At 38.5% G+C, this 16916-nt stretch overlaps 1 protein-coding gene across 2 annotated transcripts in view; it reads right to left on the bottom strand.

The window, feature by feature from the left end:
- Window positions 1-16916, bottom strand: part of stk11 (serine/threonine kinase 11) — a 124994-nt gene that overhangs the window by 17722 nt on the left and 90356 nt on the right. The window contains exon 9 of one of the 2 annotated variants that reach the window (XM_043721242.1): window positions 13073-13308. The exons of the other annotated variant lie outside the window; for it this stretch is intronic. Within the exon in view, the coding sequence (XP_043577177.1) occupies window positions 13094-13308 (215 nt within the window). The 3' untranslated portion in view covers window positions 13073-13093. The remainder of the gene's footprint in view (window positions 1-13072; window positions 13309-16916) is intronic. 2 annotated transcript variants of the gene reach the window in all.

The following is a 16916-nucleotide window of genomic DNA, read 5'->3' as shown; positions in this document are numbered from 1 at the left end:
TTTCTCTCGGGCCTCATTCACGATGAGGGGCTTTTGCTTGAACCGGCGACTCTCCTTCTTTGGATGCTGCCTGACCTGCTGTGCTTTTCCAGCACTACACTCTTGACTCGGGTCTAGCGCCACCTGTTGGTAGGTATTGGCGTCTGTGAGTAGTGCATTGGCTTTCTCTATGTAGCCCCTTCTGTTTAGGATGACTGCGAGCCGACCTTTGTGTACAGATAATGTAATGATGTTTTTGTCTTTTTTGAGGTTTTCTAGGGCTTTCTTTTCTTGTGTGTTCAGTTTGTTTCCTTCCCTCTTTCGACTCAGAGTAGGTGCAACTGTCTGTCTGATCGTTTGTTGTGTTTCTTCAGTGAGTTTGTTGTCCTTCAATGTGGTTGCTAATGCCGCTAGGAAATCCTTCATGTCAGCGTCTCGGTAATTGAAATTTAATCCTTTCATTAGTACCGCTTTTTGTGTGTCTGATAGGGTCCAGTCTGATAAGTTCTTTATCCATGCCCCTGTGTTATCGGTTTTGTCTTTTTTTGAGAGTTTGTCAAGTTTTTTCTTCAGGTCCCGATTTTTCTTTATCTGTGTTTATCTCATTGTGTCTATTTGCAAGTTTCCAGTAAGTTTTCAAAATTAGGCTGTTGCTGTTTTAAGTGCAAGCAGTCTAGTTAGCAATTTTTAAAATCTTTTAATCTGAAAAAAAACTAAGAAACTGATGACTTAATTGCTCAGATTCATCCATTACCAGTCTCTTCTTCCTGACTATTTTAAATCCCTTGCAATTTAATACTGACAACATAAAGAAAGTTTCATTTTCTGCTCAAGTAATTAATGTGCTCCAAAAACAATGGGTCCATGCTGTGGCACAGCAATTGGCACTGCTCGCTCAGAGTACAAGAGACCTGGGTTCAATTCCAGCCTTGACTGACTGCTTGTGTGGAGTTCGAACATTCTCCCCATGTTTACATGGGTTCCTCTTGGTGTTCCGGTTTCCTCCCACAGTCCAAAAACATGCAAGGTTTGGTGGATTGGCCATGCTAAAAATTGCCCTGTAGTGTCCAGGGAGGTGTAGGCTAGGTGGATTAGCTGCAGTAAATGTAGGGTTACAGGGATAGGGAGGGACGCTCTCCGAAGGGTCAGTGCACACTCGCTGGGCCAAATGGCTTAATTCTGCACAGAAGGGATTCTATGAACTAATTTCTGAAGAAAAGTACTTTTTTCCAAATTGATATTGCCTTTAACATTTGCTGTTTATATTCTCTTTGTAAATCATTTCAAATATTGTTGCTATTTTGTAACTTACTACTTTGCAATTTCCTCCAATAATTACCATATACTTCCTCTGCAAAATTTGCAAAGATTTGTAATATCATTTGTTTTAATGAGATCTGCACACTTATCCATTGCAACAAATGATTAAACTGAGGCACAGAATTAACATTTATATTAAATAGTAAATTGTTAAGTGTAAATATTTTTGGTGAATGGAAAATAATTGGCAAATGAGGATCAAAATGGAAAAATGTGAACTTATTCACTTTCCCAGGTGAAACAGAAAACTAGCACAATACTTAAATGTAGAGAGACTGCAGAACGATGTGGTTCATGGGGATCTGGGTGCCCTGGTACATGAATCAAAAAAATTAGTAAATGGATAGAACATAGAACAATACAGCACAGAACAGGCCCTTTCCCTCTATCCCATGCCTCCTGATAGGAAGGCAAATAGAAATTTGGTCCTTATTGTTAGAGGCACGAAGTACACAAGTAGGCAAGTTTGACTACATCATCTACTACATCAGAATATTCACTGGAGCAATGCTTCCTTTGTTTCGAATTTAAAGCTACAACAAATTCTGAACCTTCATCAAGAGTTTTATCAGTTTCTTTAGTCAATACTGCTCTTTGTTCCACCTAGTGGTAATATTTAGTATCATCAGAAATTTCATGAATTGCTTCTACACAAGTTATAACTAAAATTGCATTCAAACTGCATTTCTAAATTGTTGCATGGTTGTAAAGTAGGAAATTTATTTTCTCCTCAAATCTCTTTTTTTCTCCTGTTTGCACTTAGAGATGGTGAGTCATTGTGGTGTGCAGTCGTCTACGGAAGGAAATCTAACAACCTTTCCACTGGAATTGAATGTAAGCAATTAAGTCATACCCTGTTCAGTTACTTTGACAGAGTTTCAAAAAGCTATTAATTCACCCATGCAGTTAACATTGCTTTGGCTATGAGTTGTAGCCTTGGTCAATACTTCTCCACTATCTCTGGGCACCAAAATCAACTTCAACATTTCCACTATAAGCCTGGCTGGAAATATATTAACTTGTTGTTCGCATGATTTGAAATAAAATATTCAATATGTTATGGATAAATTTCTCGGCTTAACCGAACCTATGAACTGGACTAGAAATTTTAAATTCTAGCTGGGCATGCAAACTAGCTGGGCCAGAGTTTATGCCAGGTTTGATAAATTAATCAATAAAGTTACTTCATCAGGTTACACATAAAATTTGCATTAATCCTTTCACTTCAAGTATTTGGTTTTAGGCTCAATTTCTGCAGGGGTCCAGGTTTTTGTGGAAAATCAGCCAGGAATGCTGAGTCTAGAGGAAATTAAAGGCATGAATAAGGATCTTAGCAGCAGATGGGCTGCAACAGGGGTGAAGTTAGGTAATGTTACAAAGGCGTTGCTGGGAAGAGCAAGGGGAGTCGGTGGCTTGGAAATGAAGTTGGGAGTATGGACAATAAACAATGGTTTTAATCTTAATATTTAATTAGAAAATTTCTTTTTCTTATTTCGCATTGAATGCCAGTTAAGCAGTGAGATAATTTCGAGACAGTGGAGGAACCTTGAGAACTGCTGCGGTAACGTTAGACTAACACTCTGCATTTAGATGATACCGAAGGGTAGGACATGGATGAAAAAGATGAGAGAGCCACTTGACCGGAAGAGATGATGTGGGGCCAGGAAAGGAAGTCATTGCAAGAGTTTATCTGCGACAATTAGATATGAGTGGGACCAGGTGAGAATAGCATGCCACAGTTGGACAGCATGGAGAGGTGGAGGAGGATGGCATGGTCAATTGTGTCAAAAATTGCAGACAGGTTAAAAATGACAAGGATAGTTCACTTTTACATAGATGCAATTTGTGACTTTGAGAGAAAAGGGAAGGATGATAACACACAAAGACTATGGGGTCAAGGGTTGGCTTTTGGAGGAAAGAAGTAATGACAGAATTAAACCACAAAAAATTTTTTCAAGTCAGTTTCCCTTGGATTTACAGAAGCAAAGATTAGGGTCACATTAGCAAAATCTGCCAGTGAAAAGTAATAATGGTTTTACTAGGGATGAGAGCAAAGGTGAAGGGGAGGAGAGAGCACAGTCCAGCAATATTCAAATAATAGATACACAGATCTAATGAGGAAGGTTAGATCTCTTGAAATAAATCTATCATTCTTCCTCAGGATAAAAATAAGACCTGTATCAAAGTACTGAAATCACAGAAGGTTATATCTTAAAGAACTACACATACAGAAAAGCATGCAAACTACTCCAAGAAACAGTTTTTCAGGTAATGAGGAGAAGAAAGCCAGTGCAGTAGTTTATGAATTATTCATGACAAGTCCAATATTTCTGATATCTCATGAAGGATGCATCATAAGGAGATAGATTTCACTAATCAACTCTGAAGTGAATAGTGTGAAGCACTGGATGGAATATTAACATCCTGATTTTCTCAGATGAAATTATAGTATGATTTTAGCCAAGACAAAAAAGTGTTCTTACAGAAGTTAACATCAACCTTTCAGCAAAGCACAAACTACAAAAATTCTACCTGTTCAAAAAGGGGTTAGCTCAATGAAATGTAAATGCTACAAACGTCACCAATCATGCTCTGATATAATAGTTCTGATTGTCAGTTTGTTCAAAATCAAATACTGCTCAGGAGTAAAACAGGTAAACAGCACCAACACGTATGACATTCCTCCATTATATTTGCTGTGAAAGGCAAATAGATTTTCTTTATTCATAAAGATGTGGGGTGTCATTGGTAGGTACTTGTTATCGATACATTAATTATTTGGGAAAGGAGAACCACTTCTTGAACCACTAGTCCTTGCAGTAAAAGTTATCAGAATATTTGTTTGGTAGATAATTCTAGGATTTTTATCCAACAATGAAGAAATAGCAATTGCAGAATAACATGGTGATCACTGTGTTCTCACCGTTCTTGTCCTGGGTCATGAGTTTGAAAGATGCTGTCATATAAGCCTTAGCAAGTTGCTCGAGTGCATCGCCTGGATCATACACTCTGCAATCACATGGTGTCAGTGAGTGGTTGGAGTGAATGGGATTCCACCGAAGTAGACTGTTTGATTTGAATAGTGTCAAGCTTCTTGCGTGTTGTTGGTGCTGTGCTCATCAAGGCTTATGCAGAGAATTCCATTACATTCCTGTGCCTTGTAAATGGTGAATAGGCTTTGAGGAGTCAGTTGGAGATATTTGCTGCAGAATACCCAGTCTGAGGCCCGTTCTTGTAGTCACAATATTTACACCACTCCTCTAGTTGTCTGCTCAATGGTATCCCCAAGGATGTTGGTGGTGAGCAATCTCACAATGGTAGTAACATTCAATCTCACTGCCTTGTTGTAGTTGGTCATTGCTTGCATCCTTTAAGTGATGCAGGTATAACTGGTTACATTTTCGGCCAAACCCGAACATAATTAGATCTTGCTGCAAGTGGACGCAAGCTGGAAAGTTCAACTTTGTTTCTTTCTACACAGTTATTGCCCAAACCACTGATTTTTTTTTCCCTTATTAACTGAGTTTATTTTAAAGGACACTAAATCAAAGCTTAAACTGTTTATTCTGATTGATTTGGAATGTTTAAATACACTACTTAAAATGAGCAGATTTTCTTAGCATTCATCAAATTGCTGTTGTATGATCATTAGATGTAAAAAGTGGCAACCATGCATACCTATATAGGTCACTGCAATGCTCAATATTAAAAAGTAAGTAATTTTTCAGAAATTATTTAAAAAATTGATTGAAAAGTCTAGATCAATTAAGGCAGTTGGAATACCAGAAAGATAATTAATTGGCTGGTACTGATAATGAAAAAGATTTACGGGTGCAGTTCAGAACTGAGAGAGAAAGAGGAGTAAGATCACCAGTTACAGAATGACTGCAAGCTCCCAAAGACAGAGTTTTTAAACTGCTTCTATCTACCAACAGACATCAAATTGTATTTTATTTACTTTGAAAAACTAAATTCAAGTTAGACATTTGACAATAGCCCTACCCACAGAATGAATTTTTAAAACTCCAACTGCACAGTAGTGGGAAGACATACAGCCAAAGCCGTTTTAAATATACACCATATAACAGAAACACAGTGTAGACGTAAAGTGGTAATGTTATATATGAATTCAAAGCAATTAGGTGAATAAATGTCACGTTAATCTTTATTATGGTGGGGGGGGGGGGGGGGGGGGGGAGGAGGAGGAGAAAAAAAAGGTCTGAACTGAAAGCATAACCAAATCTTACTGCAATAGGGGATAAATTTAAAAATCACAACACCAGGTTTATCTGGAAGTACTAGCTTTCAGAGTGCTGCTCCTTCATCAGGTAGCTTGCTGGACGATAACCTGGTGTTATGTGATTTTTAAACTTTGTCTACCCCAGTCCAAAACCAGCAACTCCACATCATGCAATAGGGAAGGCATTGGCTTAATGGCATTATTGCTGCACGATTAATCCAGAGACCCATGTCATGTTCTGGGGACCCTAGCTTGAATTTCATCTACGACAGAGGGTGATGTTTAAATTCAGTACAAAAATCTGGAATTAAGAGTCTAATGACGATCATGAAATAAATCATTGCCGATTGTCGGAAAACAAAAACCCATCTGGTTCACTAATGTCCTTTAGGGAGGGAAACTGCCATCTTTACTTGGCCTGGCCTACATGTGACTCCAGACCCACAACAATGTGGTTGACTCTTAATTGCCCGTTAGGGATAGGCAATAAATATTGGCCTAGCCAGCAAAACCCACATCCCATGAATAAAAAAAAACTGGAAGCCCCTAGTAGATCTGAATAAATGCAGTATATAATTTTATTCTACTTATCAAAAGAATACATTCCTCTGATAGTCATACAGCATCAGTCCAACTAGTTCATGCCAATCATGTTCCCAAACCAAACTAGTCCTACTTGCTATGCTCGAGCCCTATCTAAACCTTTCCTATTCATATACTTATCCAAGTGTCTTTTAAATATTGTAACTATACCTGCATCCACCACTTCCTCTGGCCGTTCATTCCACACATGAATCATTCCCTGTATAAAAAAGTTGCCCATGTCCTTTTTAAAATCTTCCTGCTCTCACTTTAAAAATATGCCCCCTAGTTTTAAACTCCTTCAACCTAGGTAAAAGACCTTTGCTTGCATCTTTTTTACATTTTACATCTTCATCTTATCTATTGTGGACCTAATTCAGCCACTTAAGGTCAAGGGAGTGCAATAAAGACTCTCAAGACTGAGTACTGATAGGAGAGGATTGTCCTTTAAGAGGATTGAAAGGATGAGTTTTCTAGTTTCTGGAGTTTAAAAGAATGAGGGGTGATCATATAAAATCCTTAAAAGGCTTGACAGGGCAATTTTCCCTTCACTGGAGAGTCTAAGAATAGGAATCAGTTTCAGATTTATCCATTTAAGACTAAAGTTAGGAGAGATTTGTTCATAGGGTTGTAAATCTTAGAATTCCTAATCTCAAGTGTTGTGGAAACAAGTTATTGAATATGTTCAAGGCATCAAGGGATATGGGAATAGTGCAGGAATGTACAGTTGATGTAGCAGTTCAGCCAAGATTGCATTGAAGGACAGAATGGCCTTCTCCTGCTCCTATTACTTGTGTTTTACATACAACTCATTAGTAAAGGCAACAATTAGAATGCAGCAGTCTAGTTTTGAATGCATTCTTTTAAGGGAAAAAATCAAGGAGAAGGAAATTGTGCAGACAAGTTTCACCAAAATGATATCTGAAATGACAGGCTTTAGTTGTAAGAGGAAATTTAAGAATTTTTTTATTATATACACCAATAAAAAAAAATGATAAAAGGTGTTTGAAGTTACAAGCAGCTTTGACAGGATAATTTGGGAAATCCATGACTTGTTGCATGAATCAGTAGCTGGGATGTACAAATTAAAGAGCAACTCCAAAAGAATGACAAGAGAGGTTACCCAGATGGTTGTTAGGACATATAATATTCTACAAGCAAAAGTACTGAAAGCAATCGGTTTCCCTCCTGTTCTGTTTCAATTAAAAATGGATATGCTTCAAAAGTTTAATTTGTGCTTTCAAAATTTAAAAAAAAATTTAGAATGAGGAAAGAAACTATGTGCCCTGCACTCTATTTATGCATTTCTCTCTGTCTCATTGACCACACACAAGTGAAATTAGCTGTGGCCTGTTCTATAACCTTCTGGAACACAGTTATGGTCGCCTAACGTAAGAAAGAATGTTTTGCATTGGAAGTATCAATTGATTTGTGGGATAAAAGTTTACCTTATGAGGAAAGGTTGAACAGGTTAGGCCCAAATCCACTGGAATTTAGGAGAGGTGATCTTATTGAAACATTTTAAATCCTGAGGGCATCTGAAAGGGTGGATGTGGAGCAGGAGTGAAAATGCTTTTTTCCCTCCTCAAGGGTAGTATTTCGTTCTCACTCACATTTATTAGATGACACACGTCATGTAGTAATAATACCTACTGTACTGTGTTGACACAGGGTATTTAGGCTCAATGAATCAGAATTCACTATCTCAGCAATTCTACGTCTTCTTAGATCCTACATAGTGATTTAAACTGTTGTCTCTCCTTTGCAGCCTTCCTCTCAAGCATCCTACCCTCCCCAGGCCCCTTACACCCTCTTGTGGCCCTTATTCTCCCAATCTTACCCCTTGCATGGGGTAAAGCTTGGTAAATAGAATATAATGTGGGAAAATGTGAAGTCATTCACTTTGACAGGATAACAGAAGATCTGAATATTATTTAAATTGAGTAAAAACTGCAGAAAGTTGTAGCATAGTGGGATTTGGGTATCTTCATGCACAAATCACAAAACCCTAGCATCCAAATTTCAGCATGCATTAAGAAAGAAAATGATCACTTGACCATTATTTCAAGGGAATGCAATATAAAAATAAAGATGTCTTGCTAAAACTATACAAGGCACTAGACAGACCATAACTGAAATAGTGCAAAGAGTTTTGGTCCACTTATCAAAGGAAAGAATATAGTGCATTGGAGGTTGTCCAGAGCAGGTTCAACAGATTGATCCCAGGAATGTAGAGATTGTCTTAAAGGAGAGGTGGGCGGCACAGTGGCCCAGTGGTTAGCACTGCTGCCTCACAGCGCCTGAGACCCGGGTTCAATTCCCGCCTCAGGCGACTGACTGTGTGGAGTTTGCACATTCTCCCCGTGTCTGCGTGGGTTTTCTCCGGGTGCTCCGGTTTCCTCCCACAGTCCAAAGATGTGCAGGTCAGGTGAATTGGCCATACTAAATTGCCCGTAGTGTTAGGTAAGGGTAGGTGAATGTAGGGGTATGGGTGGGTTGCGCTTCGGCAGGTCAGTGTGGACTTGTTGGGCTGAAGGGCCTGTTTCCACACTGTAATGTAATCTAATGTAATCTAATCTAATCTTAAGTAGGTTTGGGTTGTACCAATTAGCATTTAGAAGAATAAGAGGAGACCTTATTGAAACATAAGATTCTTAGGGGCCTTGATAGGGTAAATGTGGAGAGGTTGTTTCCCCTTGTGGGAAAGTCTAGACCAGAGACACAATCTTAGGGTAAGGAGTTTCCCATTTAAGACAGAGATGTGAAAAACTTTTCTCTCTCCAAGGGCAGTCAGTTTGTGAAACTCATTACCACAAAAGACTGGGTCATCAAGTATATTCAAGGCTAAGACAGACAGATTTCTAATCAGAATAGAGCGTTATGAAGATAAGATAGAAAAGTGGAGTAGAGGATAATCAAATCAGCATGATCTCATTGAATGGCTCAATGGGTTAAATGGTCTACGTCTGCTCCTACATCTTATGTACGTATTATTCATTACTTAATTTAATCAAATTGGAGGATCATGTGTCATGGAAATCACCATGCCACAACAAACTGTGTAAGTTTCCTTCTTAACTAACTTATATTCGCCTGGCCGTACTGTATGGCAAGATAATACACTCTTGTGCCAATGAAGTTAATTCAAATGACAAGTGATAATTTCACAGTACATAATGATAACTTGTAACTGATAATTAAAAATGAAACATTCTAACCATTCCTTTTGTAAATCCTTTACCAGGATGTTGCCTGGAATGGAGATAGGTCGTACGAGGATAGGTTGAGTGTGCTAGGCCTTTTCTCATTGGAACGGAGAAGGATGAGGGGTGACTTGATAGAGGTTTATAAGATGATCAGGGGAATAGATAGAGTAGACAGTCAGAGACTTTTTCCCCGAGAACAACAGAGTGTTACAAGGGGACATAAATTTAAGGTGAAGGGTGGAAGGTATAGGGGGGATGTCAGGGGTAGGGGCATGGAATGCGCTGCCTGTGGGAGTGGCAGAGTCAGAATCATTGGTGACCTTTAAGCAGCAATTGGATAGGTACATGGATAGGTGCTTAAGCTAGGACAAATGTTTGGCACAACATCGTGGGCCGAAGGGCCTGTTCTGTGCTGTATTGTTCTATGTTCCATGTTCTAAATGCTTAAGTTGCTACAATTCAATATAATTTTCTAGAAGTAATATACACATTGTTTAAAAAGTTAACTGTTCATCACTGATAAGTTTAAACAAAACCCATGTAAACTAAATAGGTTAAAGCACAGGACTAAACAAAAATACTTTAAGTTTCATTCCAAATAAATGACAACTTAAACTAAAAATCAAATTTTGTGGCAAGAGTTTGTTCCACAGTGGGGTCTTTTCATTGAGTTCTGAATTCCTAGGTATTAGTTAAGCATTTGCATTGGGAAATCTATATTCAGCACTTCATACAAAGTCTTTTCTCTGATCTCTGCATATACTTATTTATTGAGCTAATCTTGTTTCGTCCAATAAACTATAATTTAACTTAAATCATAACTTTTAAAATTGAAATGTTTTGTACACAAGCATTGGATAGAACTACATAAAAACCTTAGAGATATATAAGTGATCCTAAGTTGGTAGAAAAATAACATTCAAACTTTATACAATAGAACTTTAGTAGCCTGAAGGACATCTCACTAGTTATTTTTAAAATATAACTAAACTGGTTGTTTGCTTACACTCTGCTGTTAAATTTCGGTTATTAAGAGTTCAAGCTGTTCTTTGACATGTTTATGGAAAACAGTAAGTTGTTCCTAGATGTTCTAAAAAGCAGGTGCACTGACAAGCAGAGCTGATTTGCAAGACAATAGCCACAGTCAATTCAATATAGAAGTAATGCCAACAACAAAACCTGAAATGCAACATGTTACTGGTGATGATCCCCATAAATAAACAATAATCTTTGGAAAGATCAACACCGCAGTATATTCTTTTTTCCTGAAAAGCCTACGAAGAGATGAAAGACCCATAAATGTTGTACCACGAGAAGTTGAAGAGGTACTTGGATAAAGAGAGGACAATATTTTGTTCAAGAATCATAAGCGCTGTACATTTCAATGCACTGCACATATACATGTTCTAAATTGTTACAAGAGTGGTTCCTTTCAGAATGCAACAGGATACTTTCAAACCTTTTATTCAATTTAATACAACATCTGCAACAACAAAAATACTAAGAAAAATTGATTATTTAAAATGTTAACCAAAATTTCTACAAAATTGGAGTCAGTAGTACTTCTGGGATTTAGGCTATCTGAACATACACGATACTGTTGTCACAGCACATCACTAGCAAAAGTTGGGAAAAGGTTAAAGTTTTCATATTTTTTGTACACTAATCAGCAACTGTGACAACTCTTCAGGAGGCACAATATAAACACATTGGTTTCACTATGGTTAATAAATATAAAGAAAAATAAAATACAATGGCATTTCTGTATGAAATCATACAAAACCAAAAAGTATTCATTTACAAATATGTTCCATTTAATTTAGTCTTTAAATATGGTTTTCAAAGCAGCTGTGAACTTTCAATCACCAACTATTTTCTACCAAAACTGTGGTTTGCTATACATTTTTCAACATACAAAAGTAATCATTAAAAAAAACTTTTATTTGCCAACTTCAAGGAGCAGCACGTCCTGGGTCAAGACAGGTTAGAGGCAGAATGGCTAGTTATTATTCTACTGCTAACAAACAGTCAAGTGCACCTACACACATGAAATAATAATGGAAAATCAAAAGTTATTTTGTTCAGGTAGCACCAGCGCTATTGATTTGGTTTGAAAATGGGCACTGCAGCTGCACATTTATAACCAGCTGTAGTATAGAAGAATGGTAGTTCTTCCTTGGAGAATTGCAGAGGCTGGATTTAGAATATGATTTAATAATTGTACCAATTTATAAAAGAATACGTTAGGAGGGAGGAGACCAAGTAATAATTTAATGTTAAAAACATAAAACATCTAACGTACTGCTCCTTTAACAGGTTCAATTTTTAAAATTACAATCCTGTTTCACAAAATTAGAATTCAAAGGACAAAAGCTATGTAATATGGCAGTGTAGAGTCATTCCCACCAAAATACTATGGTTACATTCTTCAAATCCCAAAACAAATCAGTCAAATCTACCAACCACATGTACAATACACTCAAGATTTCTGGGTGATTGATGCAAAGCCTACAGGAGCAGAAAAGGCTGACATCATCAGTCTCATCTTGCATGTTAAAAATTAGTCCTGGAAGCTGCGCAGGAAACACCACTGCTGTCTGAGCCACCTAAATATTCCTTGCAGTTCATTTCCTCAGACAGAACCCGAAGCTGACTCAGACATAAACCATAAATAAGGCAGGAACAATTCTCAGCGTGTACATGACACTATTATTTGAGATTGGAAAAGAGTTTAGCTTTCACTACGAGGCATAAATCTAATGGTAGCAGATTGACTACCCATTATATGCACTGCTGGTGTTTTCTTTTACATAAACAACAAGGAGAATCAGGTGGGGTGATCCTTAACTAGCAGTTTTCCATCAAGCAGCGAAAATTAAAATCTATTCCACAATATCACAATTCTTGCTTTAAAAAGCAGCTCAATGTTAGACTGGCTACCTGCTATTAGGAGCTTTGAGGGACCACCAACCTCAAATGCTCTGACAAATCATTCAAGCTCTTTCAATATTAAGAATACTCTTTTTGCATAAGAGGTTGTCAAAGTACAGCAACTCTAAAGTGTAGGAAATTGCAAAAACAAGAGGGTGGGATGGTTACAAATATAACTAAATATGTATTGTAAAATATATATTATACTCATTAGCTGAACTTCACCTTCAGTGACATGAATGGGATTGCTACCCTTTATAAAAATGAACTGAAATAAAAGTAATGTCCTTCTGTCACACAAGTCTAGTATGTTTACAGAAAAATAAATCACTTTCAAGTATATATAAAAAAAACAGTAAGAGGCTGTTTTCTAAATAACTGAATAAAGTTTATATGACAATAATCACCCAGCGCAAAATATGAGTGACCTACCATATTTTTTTGGGAAGCTTTAATGTCTTGATCATATCATATCACAACATTAAGTCTGTAATACGAATATGGCATCTGGTGACTTCATGTTGGGTTTCCATTCAACTACAGTTCAATTTTACCCAATTTTTATTATGTTTGAACTGGAAAAGTATAGTTTAAAGCAATCTGTCACACTATGAAGTGACAGTAAAGAAAGTCATGTTCACTAATATAGTCATATCTCACAGAGACTAATGACTGGCCCTATTCGATTGCTATGAATCAATGCAAAGTCTCTATTCCTTAACAAACTTATATACACAATTGGACTGTCACATTAAAGTGTGCACTTCGATAGTGTCCAGTTCAAATATAATTTAATGGAAGCTCCAGTACATACCACACAGAGTTTACAGATGGGTCATTGCTGTTTACATGCAGAGAGTTTCCGAATTTTGCTGCTACTGGTGGAGGCTTTGCGGGATGGATTGGAAGAAGAGCTTGACCTCCGTTCATTTTTGACCTTGCTGTTAAACTGTCCTGCCTCTGTGCCATTCATGCACACTGTTTTGTGGCTGCCTTTGCTCCTGTTTTGGCCGTTTTGCTCAATTTCTTCTTCAGGCACCTGCACCTGTCCTGTGGAAATAATAGATTTTTTTTTGAGAACTGAGAAGTAATTCCAAGTGGCTTTTTATTTCCCCATGGGCAGAAAATACCCGCCCCATTAAAAAAAATAAAAATACTATTAGATGGATCAGCCTATTAGGCACAGCATTTGGGACCAAGGACCTTGAAAGGACCACCTACAGCAAAGCCACATTCTTGATAAGCAGCCCAGATGGGTGGAAATCTGAAAGCTTGCTCAATTAGGCAAATAGTTTTGAACTGCTAACTGGTTAGGCATTTTTCGAAAAAAATATTAAAACCTTGTAGTCAAAGTGAGTATCTAAAAACAAAATCATACAGTTCTATGGTTGCTACCTAATAGCAGTTACAGCTATGCTAGGTATCAGCAACTCAGCAAGTGTGGGGTCATTTTCCAGACATTTGTACTCTTGCATTTCGCAATCACTAAACAAAGCCACTGAGATAACTAATCTTCTTTAAAGTTACTTTCCCTCACCATTTGTTCTTAGCAGGAAGTAAATTTCACAACTAAACTAAAGCTATCATGCCAAAATTAACAAGACAAGTTTATTTATAACTAAGGTGCTGTCAAGAGCTACAAGACATGGCAAGAGATGTGGAAGTGGATTTTCAACACGGCCCCAAGACATAAAACTATAATTAAGGATTTGTGCAGCCATCTATAGACATAGAATAATATTAATTTCAAGTGAAAACAATGGAAATTGAATTGACTGGTTCTTGTAACAAATTTGGACAACAATTTAAAAATTTACCCTCACATATTCATAAGTCAGAATAGCCCTTTCCAAAACGTTTTCTTTGCACTGTTTGACAAGACCGTCAGGTTTTGAATGTTTTTAGGGTTAAGTACAAATATAATGATTCTAAGTCAACCTAAATTGTGGGAGATTTGGTTTTGCAAAATTGACTGAAAGTACTGAAAAGAGTGCAAACATATAAAAACAAAATCAAAAGTATTACTGCTCTCAATCACTCGAGATCAACGATACAACAATGTACCACTGCATAAGACATTTTTTAAAAAGCAACCATACTGGCAAGGCCAAAGTTTATTCAGTTCTTGAGAACATTGAGATGTTCATAATGGGCATTCCAGAACAGTTTGTATACTTGCTGACGGTCTTCCACCGCACGTTGTTCACATGTAGACTATTTACACAGGATCTAACAACATCTGGAAGAAACTGCCCTTGTCAGCAAACATTGTTCCCCTTATCTAAAGACTGGCAGTATTCATAAAGCAGGCTAAATGGCTCTTATGTAGATGGACCTGGACGGTTGTTTTTGGATCAAACACATGCTGAAAGATGGTGATAGATTACATAAATATAACAGAAAAGCTAAGATCTTATAACGAACTGAGTACAATATTTGTCCAAAAGAAATGTGAAAATCAGTTTGGTGATGATATTGGTGCCATTCAGGATCCACACTGTCCACAGTATTACTTTTTTTCTAATTCACTTGCGGGATGTGCGCATTGCTGACTAGCCAATTTTTACTGCCTGTCCCTGGTTGCCCTCAACAAACTGGTGGTGAGCTGCCCTCTTGAATCGCTGCAGTCCATGTGTTGTAGGTCAACCCACAATGCTCTTAGGGAGGGAATTCCAAGTTTTGACCCAGTGACAGTGAAGGTCCAGTGATACATTTCCAAGTCAGGATGAGGAGTGGCTTGGAGGGGAACTTGCAGGATCAGTGGTGTTCCTTGTCCTTCTAGATGGAAGTGGTTGTGGATTTGGAAAGTACCGTCTAAAGACATTTGGTGAATTCCTGCAGTGCATCTTCTAGATAGTACACAATGCTGCGACTGAGCATTGGTGATAGAGAGTGGATGCTTATGGATTTGATAGCAATCAACCACACCACTTTGTCCTGGATGGTTCCAAGCTTCTTGAGTGTTGTTGGAGCCAGAACCATCCATGCAACTGAAGTATACCATCACGCTGCTGATTTACGCTTTATAGATCGGTGGACAGGCTTCAGGGAATAAGGTGGTGAGTTACTCACCACAGTATTCCTAGCCTCTGACTTGCTCTTGCAGCCACAGTGTTTATGTGGGAAGTCCAGTCAGGTTTCTGGTCAATGGTACCCCCAGGATGCTGATTGTTTGGGGAACTCAGTGATGGTATTGCCATTGAATGTCAAGGGTGGTGGATAGATTGTCTCTTATTTGTGATGGTCATAGCCTGGGATTTGTGTGTTGCAACTTGCTACTTGCCAGCCCAAGTCTAGATTTTGTCCAGATCTTGTTGAATTTGAACTTGAACTGTTTCAATATCTGAACAGTCACTGAACATTGTGCTATTTCTGACTTTATGATGAAGGGAAGGTCACTGATGAAGCAGCTGAAGATGGCTGGGCCTAGGACACTTCTTTGAGGAACTCCTGCAGAGGGGCCCTGGTGCTAAGATAACTGAACTCCAACAACCATGACCATGCCAGGTATGACTGCAACCAACGGAGAGTTCACCCTTAATATCCATTGATTCCAGCTTTGTTAGGGCTCCTTGATGCCATACTCAGTCAACTTGCTGCCTAGATATCAAGGGCTGTCACCCTCACCTCACCTCTGAAATTCAGCTCTTTTGTTCATGTTTGAACCAAGGCTGTAACAAGGTCAGGAGCTGAATGGCCCTGGCCGAACTCACACTGTATTTTGGTGAACAGGTTATTGCTGAGTAGGTGCGGCTTGATAGCACTGCTAGCGACACTTCATCACTTTACCAATAACCAAGAGTAGATTGATGGGGCAGTATTTGACAGGGTTGGATTTGTCCTGCTTTGATGTACAGAAATTTTCAACATGGTCAGGTAGATGCCAGTGTTATAAGTATACTGGAAGAGCACGACTAGAAGAGGGTCAAGTTCTGGAGCACAAGTCTTCAGTACTATTGCCAGAATGCTGTCAGTGCCCACAACTTTAGCAGCATCCAGAACCTGCAATCAATTCTTTATGTCATGCGAAGTGGATTGAATCGATTGAAGACTGGTATCTGTGATGCTGGGGACCATGACAGAAGGCTGAGATGGATCACCCACACAGCACTTCTGGATTAAAACTGTTACAACTGCTTCAACCTTATCTTTTACAATCTAGTGTTGGGCTCTTCCATCATTGAGGATGGGCATATTTGTGGAGCTTTCTCTAGTAAGTTATTTAATCGTCCACCATCATCCACAACTGGGTATGGCAGGACTGCAGAGCTTAGATATGATTGATCGATTATTGGATCGCTTAGGTCTGCATTTCACTTCTGTTTATGCTGTTTGGCATGTAAGTAATCCTGTTTGGTAGCTTCACCAGGTTGACATTCATTTTCAGGTATGCTCTCCCGCATACTCCATGGAACCAGGGTTGACCCCCTGTCTTGAAAAGTGTGGTGCTGGAAAAGCACAGCAGGCCAGGCAACATCCAAGGAGCAGGAGAATTGACGTTTCAGGCATAAGCCCTTCTTCAGGAATGAGGCTGGTGTGCCAAGCGGGCTGAGATAAAAGGTAGGGAATTTTGGGGGAGGGGCGTTGGGAATACGATAGGTGGAAGGAGGTGAGAGTGAGGGTGATAGGCCGGAGAGGGGGTGGGGGCGGAGAAGTCG

This window comes from Chiloscyllium plagiosum, chromosome 31, assembly GCF_004010195.1.
Source record: "Chiloscyllium plagiosum isolate BGI_BamShark_2017 chromosome 31, ASM401019v2, whole genome shotgun sequence".
In the NCBI taxonomy this organism is placed as follows: Eukaryota; Metazoa; Chordata; class Chondrichthyes; order Orectolobiformes; family Hemiscylliidae; genus Chiloscyllium; species Chiloscyllium plagiosum.
Note: the sequence above shows the minus strand (reverse complement) of the source record. Positions and strands in the feature narration are given on the sequence as shown.